Raw genomic sequence first — 11,744 nt, forward strand, 5'->3', positions numbered from 1 at the left:
TGCTTTTTAGCTGTACTGTACATGTACTGTATTCAGGAAGAAAAGCCTAATTTCCCCAGATCCAGGAATACCTTCTGCCTGGAAGCTGATGAGGATGGGCTCTGTGATTCCCGGTCTTCTGCCTTTCCATTCAGAGCACACCAAGGACAGCCACACTTCCCATCACTCATAAGAAGCACATGATTAGCATAGATCTCTAGAGAAAAAAAAAAAAAAAAAGCAAACATTCTGAAGACTGCAATGTGCTGGGAAGGTGAGAAAATAAAGCTGGAGAAGCCCTAAGTTATACATAAGGTCAAAGCCACCTGGGCCTAACAACGGGCTGATCATGAAGATGCGTGTCCTTGGGCTGCCGTGTCCTGCTGTGTGTGTTTTCTTTCTATTTCCTTGCTTAAACAATGTCTTAGGTGTAGCCCACACTAAGCAATATGAGGAAATGCACAACCACCAGCCACGCTGACAATGAATGCCTGTTCCAGAAACACCCAGTGGTCTGGTCATAAAATAATGAGGGTCAAAGGTCCTGCTCAGGGGTGTGTAGTAGAGGGGGCAACACCACAGTCGGAAGGAGTGGTTGGGGAGCTGTTGGACAAACAGGAAGACCATTAAAGACACTCCAAAGTTTATAAGCAGGATGTTCCCACCCAGGCAATCTGGCCCTGATGGTAGCACGGACCTGGCTGACGTTCACTCCTCCCATCTCTGAGGGCTGAAGGCCGGGCAGTGAACGGAGCCAGTGTCCACCCGGCTGGGAGGCTGAGGGCCCTGCCACATCCCATGTCTGTGAGAGCATCTGGAATAGGATCTGCGCACAGCTGACAACTGTTGCCAGCGATGACATGTCCTTGAGTGTTTGTGATGCCATTCTCTCTACTCATGCAGATGTTTGAAAATGTCCATAATAAAAGTTAAAAGAAAATATTTCTGCTAGACCTGGCCCTGCACACAGCCACTCTCAGCAAGAAGCCAGGCAACTGCCTTGGGTGCAAGAGCTGCTTTCCCTGAAGCCCCCACCCCTCTCATCCCCAGGTAGGAGGGGAAGGAAGTGGGGGTGGCGGGTGAAGAGGGGACTGGAGCACCCTGCTGCTTTTCTGTCAGTCCTGAGTCCCTGCAAGGAAACCTGTTTCTGCCTGGGCTCTCTTAACCCCAGTCTGTTATTCTGGCCAGCTTTGCTCAGGCTAGAAGGAACCCAAAGGCCTGCAGGCCGCCGAGAGCAGCAGGTTCTCCAGGAGCTCCAGGCCAGGGCTGGGCCATCCTCACAGGGGATGTGGCTTCCAATCCCTGCACCCCAGCAGTGGTGCTGGCAGTCAGCTTGCCCCTAGCCTCCCAGGACACTCTCAAGTTTAGCCTAGGACAATATCAAATCCAGTTTTAACATTGTGAGTCAAAGTCACTATTTACTGTCAAGAGTCCAGTGTATTAATATCTTGTGATAATAAAAGCTGAGGAAAAATCAAAGGCCGTGTTCCTGGCCTAATATGTGACGTGCTACAAATGCCATCGAGTGCTGTTGAGCACCCACGCAGGCTGGATGCACCAACTGAGGTATGAAGTAATTTCCTAAACTGGACACATCCGAGAGGAAGAAATATTTAGAAAATGTTTCGGAATAAGCTAGAATAGTCAAGTGACTCATATTTCTCTGAAACCAATTAGTCATCAAAGTCACTGTGCTCAAATTATCTGGAAAAAAAAGTGGATATACCCCTGAACAGAAAGAAATAAATAAAAAATCATAAAAAGTACATAAAATTGCAAAATTGAATAAAGTATGTCACAAAAGGAGAAATAAACTGAGTGAAACTAATCCTGAAATTGGCTTAATTGTCCCACAGAAGTGATATTTATAGGTTTTTTGAATAAACATGGAAACTGACTCTCCTAGTCTTAAAACTTGAAACTTAACATCCATCTCATCTGAGTTCTTCCCTCAGGAAACCAACCCAGGAAAGGGACCCACCAGATCCCTGCATCCAGCCAGGCCCCTCATTCCTCAGATTGCTTCCTCACCCCTCTCTAATTTTTGTTTTCTCGCCTTCCCTGCTATATAAACCCCCAAGTTGTAGTCAGATGGGGAGATATATTTGAGACTTTATCTCCCTTCTCCTCATCTGCAGCACCTGACAAAGCTTTCTTCCCTGGCAATCCTCGCAGTCTCCATGATGATTATGCTCTGTACGTAAGCAGCAGCAGCAGGATGTCAGGCAAACCCCTGGCATTTAGGTAACAATTCCACATGATCTTAACATAAGAATTGCAAAAGAATTGGCGTTGCATTGTTTCAACATTGATGCCAGGCACACACCCGCCTCCTGCCCCGCGCCCCCGCCCCCCCCACTCCATTTAAATCCATCTCTTTAAAAATTAAAAAAATTTTTTTTAATTTAATTTTAAAAATCAGTTTCTCAGGTCTACCAAATGTGTAGCCTAAGTTGAAAACTCAAAAATTCCTTCTACTTAAAGGAATCCTGGCAATTACGTTTCAGGCAACACTTTAGAATTTTCATTTTAAAAATTAAAAACAGAGATACTCTCTGTGTTAAGGACGAGGAGGAAAACCCCACACCTGTGGCCATGCAGACACCTCCTGTAACCTAAGTATTCCCTTCATTGGGCTCTGGGAGGCCCCACTTATAGTCTTGGTTGTTCTCGAAGTGTGGCCCCCAGATCTCAGCCTCACCCCAGACCTCCTAAAGCAGAAAGTCAGGTGTGGGGCCCAGTGAAGGAGTTAAAAATATACCATCCTGGCCAGGTGCCGTGGCTCACGCCTGTAATCCCAGCACTTTGGGAGGCCGAGGTGGGCGGATCACGAGGTCAGGAGATGGAGACCATCCTGGCTAACACGGTGAAACCCCGTCTCTACTAAAAATACAAAAAATTAGCTGGGCGTGGTGGCGGACACCTGTAGTCCCAGCTACTCAGGAGGCTGAGGCAGGAGAACGGCGTGAACCCAGGAGGCAGAGCTTGCAGTGAGCCAAGATCATGCCACTGCACTCCAGCCTGGGTGACAGAGTGAGACTCCGTCTCAAAAAAAAAAAAAAAAAATATATATATATATATATATATATGTACCATCCTGGCATGTGGACTATTTAAGTTAGAGGCACTTGCAAAACAGCAGGTTTAAGATCACTCTGACCTTCCTTCTGTTTCTTAAAAGCAGAAAATGAAATTCCCATGTGGAAGATGTCCTGTTTATACCAGGGAAATAAAGCAACATTCTTATCATGGTGGCCATGCCTCCTTCCCCAAGGCCTTACCGACCCACAATCCACCTCCAGGAGGGCTACAGCTGCACAGATGAAGACCCCAGCTCTTGTCAGTGCTCACAGACAGCTCACCACCAAAGGAAAGGCAGCAGGCAGCCTGGAGACACCTAAGGGAAAGAAAATAACCAGAGGAAAATTAAATTAAGTACAATCGTTTAATCACAGCCATCCTGTGACCGCTCTTCCATCCATATCCATATTTCTGCCACAAAAGTATTAAGTACAAAATTGGCTGCCATATGAACAAAAAGACTCACATCTATGGTTCTTTTCACTTCATATTTCCCAAACTCAGGGTCTGTTTTAGAAGATTAACTGAAATATAGTTCCCATCTGACTACTAAAACAGCCTTTGAATAGACCTATCTCTCTTCCTGCTGCCTCCAGGGCTTCCTGCCCAGATGCACAGAGCTGACCTTCCAGGGCAAGGTCTGGCAGCCTCCAGGGCTCCTCTTCCTCCTCCTCTCTTCCTGCCTCACCATCCCCATTCCTGCTGCTCACTCACAGCCCTAAGAGCACGTTCTTCCAGCCCGTGGGGATCTGGCATGCTGCAGAAAAGAACAGCATGGAACCCATGACCCTGGGGAGAGACGCCAGCGCAGACACAGAGTAGGCACTGCATGGCATCCTCCCTGTTTATTTCCACAACAGACTTGAGAGGTTCCGTGCAGTTACTTTTTAAGATGCTGGTATCATTTTGGTATTTGTCCCTGTGCAAATCTCATGTTGAATTGTAATCCCCAATGCTAGAGGTGAGGCCTGGTGGGAGGTGTTTGGATCACGGGGGCAGATCTCTCATGGCTTGGTGCTGTCTTTGTGAGTTCTCCGAGATCTGGTCATTTAAAAGTGTGTGGTATCTCCTCCCCTCCTCTTGCTCCTGCTGTCGCCATGTGATGCACCTGCTCCCCCTTCACCGTCCACCATGATTGTAAGCTTCCTGAGGCCTCTCCAGTAGCAGACGCCAGCATTATGCTTCCTGTACTGGCTGCAGAACCGTGAGCCAATTAAATCTCCTTTCTCAGTCTCAGGTATTTCTTTATAGCAATGCAAGAATAGCCTAATGCAGATGGGATCATGAAGACCCAGCAAAACAAATTAACTCAGCAAAGCTCACACCATCAGTGAGAGGCAGAGCCAACGTTTAAACCTGGTTCTCAGCACACCCAAAGCCGATGCCAATTCTAAGGCACCTTCCTTCAAAGCTCTCTACAGGTGTGCCTCCAGAGCTCAAGCTGCAGCTGAAGTCAGCCCCAAAGCTCTGCCCCTTGGCACAGCTGGTGACTTTCCCTCTGGACTCCCTAGGCCCTGACAGCTGTCTGCTGCTCTCATGTTTGTCAGCAGAGATCATCGTGGGTCATCATCTGGTCCCTGGTCATTCCCTTTCAGCCTGTAGCTCCTTGGGTCCTGAGGTATCTGTGTCTGGCACCAATCGACTTGAGAAAGATCAAGTGCAGCGAGTGAAATAGTCCTGAACTAAGGTGCGGGTTTCCTGGGTTCTGGTCTTGATTCAGCCAGAAATGGATGGTGTGATTTGGGTTTCTCCTCCATGCCCATTCCCAGCGACAGGGCAATGGGAACCGTTGCCAAGTTCCCAGCTCCATGTAGGCTGCTGTGCTAAGGAGAAGGGCAGGCTCTACATCCACTTCTTCTAGACACAGGCAGTCACCTTGCCTCTCTGTGTCAGTCTCCTTCTCTGTTTGAGAGGAACGACACAGACCTACTTCACGGGGCTGCTGCCAGGACTGTCATTCCAGAAAGGACCGCCCTGTATTAGCTAAAGGCTTGGTAACCAGCTGCTAAAGGTGTTCGCCTTTGTTCTTTCCCCTGAAAAATGCATTCAGCTCTTTAGAATTCTCTTTTTTACCTGTCTTGGATGTCTATAAAGTCTAGAGGATATCTACTTTATCTTAAGCAAGGTTTCTACAAAGATAAAACTGGATAGTTTCACCCAATTTTTACAAGCCTGGTTCTCGATGCCCAAGAAGCCACCACCAGAGGGCAGACAAGGACAATATTTATAGTTGAGGAAAGTGCAGGGAGGTGAAAAGCTGTTATTTTGAAGATGAAGATGGTCACTAGGTCAAAGGCCTCAAACTGTTGAATAATTCCAAGGATTTCCTTGTCTACTCTCAACTATGCTTGTCTTCCAAAGGCCAGAGAAATGAGAAACAAAAAATAACAATAATAGAAAAGGGGACAACTTTGGAATCATACAGACCAGACCAGATCAGACTTAGAGGATTTCTGCAATGATCTAGCAGGCAAATAAAATTAAGGAAAGGACGAACCTAACCTCTGTCCACCACGTGCGCCCCACAGTCCACAGCTGTGAGACTGCCCACCACTCTGGGCCCACACAAGGTTAGATAGCGCTGGCACCCACCAAGTTCCGAGACCCTCCCAGACACCCCCACAACAGGATAACTTCCAAGTGCTACACACAGAAAACACCAGCCCTGGTTCCTGGGACATAGTTGGCCCTTGAGAAGTAATTTTCTGTCTCAGAAGGTGAGAAACGCATCCCCAACAGGTGTGTCCTCCACTCACAGAGGCGCCAAGGATAGTGCTGCAAAGCTAATTTTCCTTGAGATTTCAGAGGTCTTTTCAAATAAAAAAATGGAAGGGGGAGATAATTTGAATACAACGGAGGCTCTTTTTCCTGGTGTTGTGAGGAGGCAGGCCCCCAGGCCCTGGCACAGAATCAGCACCATTTTCACAGACGTACCTGGCTTCCTCTTAGTTAACTGTGACTGTTGGGGAACAGGATGATACTGATGGCTCAAACACAGTCTCTGAGGCATCATGTGCCTCAAGGGAACTAGTTGAGCCATTTGTTTGAATTACATGACAGATCTCTCAGAATCCCTTAAGAGTGAATGTTTTTTGGGGCCTGTCAGGGGCCGGGGGGCAAGGGGAGGGAGAGCATTAGGACAAATACCTACCACACAAACACACACCACACACTCACACCACACCACACTCACACCACACAAACACCACACACACACACACCACACAGCATCACACACAATATACACACACCACACACACATCGCACACACCACACACCACACATACACACACCATACACACAAACACCACACACACCAACACATTACACACACATCACACAGCACACACCATGCATCACACACACACCATACCCCACTCATACCATGCCACACATACACCACACACCACACACAGACCACACACCACACCACCCACACACATGTCCTATACCACACACACACACACAGACACTACAGGCCTAACTCCATGAAATGAGGGATACAGGAGAGTCAAGAAACCTCTTCTGTTTCTATGAACAAGATCAGCCACTGTCTTGCTTTAGGTGACTCAGGAAACCCCAAAAGGCTATGGCTTCAGAAATGGGGCCTCAACACCAATTACAATGGCTAGTGCGTGCATGAACGAGTTGGTCTGCAAGTACAAGATGTATAAATATACAGGGGAAAAAACATGAAGTCAGTGACTTCCGCTCCTCAGCTTTTCTTTCCTTTCTAAGGGCAAAGGGGTAATTCCTTACAATTCCCTGACTGATAAGAGTGAAGGTCAAATTGGGCCAACATCAAGGCTCTGGGAGTCTACAGGAGCATGGGCATTTGGAATAAAAGAAACATGAGGTAACCAAAAAAAATAAGGGAAAAAATTGTAGCCAAAATCAGACAATGCTTGGCAGCAGTGAGTGACATAAGGCAAAGAAATTTCCAAGCATGAATGTGACCAACCCCGTCAACACGTGCAGCCTCATTTTCTCATCCTGGTTTGCTTTGGGTTTCTTTGATAAAATGATGGTGATGGCACAAAGACAGTAAGCTAACAAAGGCAGAAATGCTGACAGCAAGCATTCATCAAGGATACTGATTTTTATAACGACCCTCTGGAGTTTACAGATGTGACAACAGGGGTACTCAGATTTTCAGGATGAGAAATCTGGGGGTGAGGAGGTAAAGTGACCTGCAGTGGCAGGGTACCCCACTGGGCAAGATCTGCAGGCACAGGCTCCCATCATCCCAGGCCAGGGGACAGCGGGGACCCACCTGGGTCCTTACCACATCCCACAGGCAGGTCACCCTGCTGGCCTCACGCCCAGGAAAGGGGGCATGGAGGTTTGCACCATGTCACACTGCCATGAGACAGTCAACAGCAGAGCACACAGGCTGCCCAGCCTCAACAACACATGGGTGCTGGCGCACACAGAGCATGGGGAAGAGGGTTTAGAAATAAGACCCATGGAGGCCGGGTGTGGTGGCTTATGCCTGTAATCCCAGTACTTTGGGAGGCCAAGGCGGGCAGATCACAAGGTCAGGAGATCGACCATCCTGGCTAACCATCCTGGCTAACACAGTGAAACCCCGTCTCTACTAAAAATACAAAAAAATTAGCCGGGCGTGGTGGTAGGCACCTGTGGTCCCAGCTACTTGGGAGGCTGAGGCAGGAGAAATGGCATGAACCCGGGAGGCAGAGCTTGCAGTGAGCCAAGATCGCACCTCTGCACTCGAGACTGGGCGACAGAGCGAGACTCCGTCTCAAAAAAAAGAAAGAAGACCCCTGGGCCAAGACCCCATGATCTCTTCCTGTGCCAGGTTTCTCCTGGTCTCCATGCAAGGGACCTAGCAGACAAGCAGATAGCTTAACTTTGTCTACTACCAGGCAGCAGAAAGTCCTCGAACTTGGAAGGTATCCTGCATTTGCAGGAAGAGCAATCAGCACTTCTCATGGCTGAAGGCATCCGCTTGGAGGAGTCTTCTCAAAAGCCTTCAGGAAAAAAATCCATTCTCAACACCAACTCCAACCTCTGAACTGACCCTGCCGGCCAAATGCACCCTCCTGGTACAGGGCCTCCACTCGTGCCAGAGTGAGCCCACATCCTAGAGGTGATGACTTTTGAAAGAAAATTTCTGAATGCATACTTTAAAATCAAGCTTACCAAACCCTCTGAGAACAGTGCTAACTCACCTTTCCTGGTCATCAGAAATGTTCTGGGCTGCCTCCTCGGCCATGTCCTGTGCAAGCTGGTCACAAGTATCACAGTCAGCAGACCAGCTTCTTCCTACATCCTCTGGAAGACAAAGAAATAGAGCTTAATGCTTCCAGCTTCTGTACTTGTGACCTCTTATCAGGACACACATCAAACACAGAGGGAAAAATCCAAACTCCAGTAACATTTTCCCAATCAGAAACAGCTTTTGTTTTCCTAACACTGTCAGACAAATTCCTTCCTAAGAAGTGTGCTTTTGACAGACGTGGTGGCTCATGCCTGTAATCCCAGCAATTTGGGAGGCCAAGGTGGGTGGATCACTTGAGGCCAGAAGTTTGAGACCAGCCTGGCCAATATGGTGAAACCCCGTCTCTACTAAAAATACAAAAATAGCCAGGTGTGGTGGCACACATCTGTAATCCCAGTTACCCAGGAGGCTCAGGCGAGAGAATTGCTTGAACCTAGGAGGTGGAGGTTGCAGTGAGACGAGATTGCACCACTGTGCAATAGAGTGAGACTGCCTCAAAAACAAAACGAAATGAAACAAAACAAAAGTATGTTTTAGGTAGGGATCTTTGTGGCTGCCTGAAACAGATCACTGCTCAAGGGAGAGACTGTACATGGAAGCTGAGAGAGGTCTGAGAATAAAAAGCTGTAACTGTTGGCTGGGCGCGGTGGCTCATGCCTGTAATCCCAACACTTTGGGAGGTCGAGGTGGGCGGATCACGAGGTCAGGAGCTCGAGACCAGCCTGGCCAGCATAGTGAAACCCCGTCTCTACTAAAAATACAGAAATTAGCCAGGCATGGTGGCACGCACCTGTAGTCCCAGCTACTCGGGAGGCTGAGGCAGGAGAATTGCTCGAAACCAAGAGGCGGAGGTTGCAGTCAGCCGAGATTGTGCCACCACACTCCAGCCTGGGCAACAGAGCGAGGCTCTGTCTCAAAAAAAAAAAAAAAAAAAAAAGCTGTAACTGTCCACAACTGCACTGGGGAACAGGATACCTTCCACAAGAGCAGAAGAGCATTCATCAGGAAGGCTGGCAAGGCACACACTAGGCGCACTCTGTCTTACGGCAGAGCCTAGGAATGATCTGGTTCCGAACCTCCTGCACCTCTCCTTGTTTGCAGCTGGCGGGTCAGACTGAGTTCTCTCCATTACGAAACATTTCTCTTATATTTTTAAAGCACTTGTTAGTTGTCTTAGTTCTTTATACCAACATTTAAACCTTCAGAGATTTTAGAAAACTTAATGTTTTACTCAGAACACTAGATAATTTTTCTCTCCACTCTGAAGAGAGTGATACCAAGAAGAGTGGGAACGTTTTCAGGCACAAGCTCTTTCTCAGATGGGAACACAGACCCCTTGAACAATGATGAACCAAGCTACGGGTGTCCGGCCTTGGATCCTGTGTTTTCTGGAACTTTGCTGCCAATGAGGTGAGTAACCAGAGCCCTGCGGTGGGTTAAGGGGCCTGCTGTTGACCTAACACACCTGTCTCCCGGGGCTTGCTGCCACCTCTGCTCTTCTCACACTGCCTTGTCAGTGCCTCTGGCTTTGTCCCCACTGTGCTTGTTGTGAGTAAATCTCAGATTTGGGGGAAATGCATCTTTCCAATTTCATTAGCAATACACTTTCAATGTGCCTGTGACCAAGAAAAGGATAAACTGCAAACTGCAGTTTGTAAACGAACAAAATCCCTTCTTTCTGAAGCCCCTGTGATTTGCTCTGACACCTTCCTATCAAATCTAAACAGAGTCCACTGGGTAAAGACACCTGCGCAACCTGCTGGGCTGGCATCCATACCCACACGCACACCTGGATGCTCTGACCTCGCTGCTGCCTGTTCCTTCCCTGTGGGGCTGGACATCCTGAGAACAGGGCCTACATTTAAAGTTCGTGATGTTTTTGAAGCCAGCAGTGCTAACCAAAGATGCCAGGAAATGAGGAGGAGCAAAGAAAGTGACATAATTGAGGGACGAAATATGCCTGCACTGCCCTACATGGGAGGCACTCTCATAGCCACTCTCATAGCCACTCTCAGCTACTGGAGCTTAAGTTACTTACAATTAAATAGAATTAAGAATTAGCTGGAGAAACCCCATCTCTACTAAAAATACAAAAAAATTAGCCAGGTGTGGTGATGCACGCCTGTAATCCCAGCTATCCAGGAGGCTGAGGCAGGAGAATCGCTTGAACCGGGGAGGCAGAGGTTGTGGTGAGCCAACTTCGTGCCATTGCACTCCAGCCTGGGCAATGAGCGAAACTCTTGTCTCAAAAAAAAAAAAAAAAAAAAAAAAAGAATTAGCTTTAGCTTCTCCATCATTAGCCATATTTCAAGGGCTCATACAAACTATACAATGTTTCCATCATTGCAGAACACCCTCGGGGCCAGCGCTGGGCTGGGCAGCCTCGCCTTTTTCCGGGCAGTGCTGCCAGCATTGTTTCCTCAGAGCAGCTGCATCCAGACAAGGGAGGGGTTCCCAGTTCAACTACATTCTTGGGCCGTACTCCTCCACCTGGGGTTTGCCGAGCACTGCACTGGTACAACAGGGAGCACAACACAGAACCAAACTCACTGCTTCCCTCCCGAGGACGGAGGGGTGTGCTGCTTAAGGTGAGACGTGGATGCAGCCAAGCAAACTGGAAAACGTCAAGTTTTGAAAACTGCTTTAAGTAAAAATATTCTGAATGAAATTAGGTAAATGGCTTCCAAATATGGCCCATTTTAAGAAATCACTATCTAAGCTCCTCATTTAGAAACAAAGACTCGATCAGGATTTTGACTCTCCTTCTGACCTTGATGAAAGGAGGAAAAAACACAAGAAAAATCATTTCTTTGCATGAAATCAATGTGCAAGGATGGAACCCCCTGGCTGGAAGAGATCCTGGGAGGTCTTTCCCTTTGTCTTCATTGTTTTAAACAAAAGCCACCTCCTTAGAATTTGTTTTTAAGCCACATTCTGTATTTCAGATTTAATACTTAGTTTCTAAAACTGCTTCTTAGGTAATAGTTCACTTAGTCAACCCCTGCCTTACTCCACAGACTTAAGGTGTTTAGTATGCACATAGTTCAGAATGAATACCTGAAAGTAGGTAGCACTGCCTGAAGACTTTGAGTAGTCAAAGTAGAAAAGCAAACACAGGTGTTTACACAGTTCACAGTGTAAAAAGGCACAAACAGAGCTGCAGTTTACACAGCACAGGGTTCCTCCTCAGACGGAAACTTCAGCAATTGTTCTCACATGGGTTTTCATACTTGAAGATGTAATAGATGGCATTTAATGATACTAGGTTTCAGATTTGGGGAAATATTACATTTGCAACTCAGGCAAGTGTATACATAAAATATACAAGGAAAAATAACACTAGAATGATGGTTATCATGAGCAACCAACTTCGTTTCTCAGGTTTCAATGCAAGCCCAGGTTCTGATCATTATCATCTCATCTTCTGCCTGCTTCAGTTTCT

General features: G+C 47.4%; 1 protein-coding gene across 1 annotated transcript in view; it reads right to left on the reverse strand.

Annotated features, from left to right (window-relative positions):
• PKD1L1 (polycystin 1 like 1, transient receptor potential channel interacting) overlaps nucleotides 1–10,372 on the reverse strand; it is a 162,778-nt gene extending 152,406 nt beyond the window's left edge. The window contains exons 1-3 of the mRNA XM_063708537.1: nucleotides 8,253–10,372; nucleotides 3,261–3,376; nucleotides 72–196 (exon numbers count right to left, since the gene is read on the reverse strand). Coding sequence (XP_063564607.1) covers nucleotides 72–196; nucleotides 3,261–3,376; nucleotides 8,253–8,296 — 285 coding nt within the window. The 5' untranslated portion in view covers nucleotides 8,297–10,372. The remainder of the gene's footprint in view (nucleotides 1–71; nucleotides 197–3,260; nucleotides 3,377–8,252) is intronic.
• Nucleotides 10,373–11,744: the final 1,372 nt, after the last annotated feature.

This window comes from Gorilla gorilla, chromosome 6 (genome assembly GCF_029281585.2).
Source record: "Gorilla gorilla gorilla isolate KB3781 chromosome 6, NHGRI_mGorGor1-v2.1_pri, whole genome shotgun sequence".
NCBI lineage: Eukaryota > Metazoa > Chordata > Mammalia > Primates > Hominidae > Gorilla > Gorilla gorilla.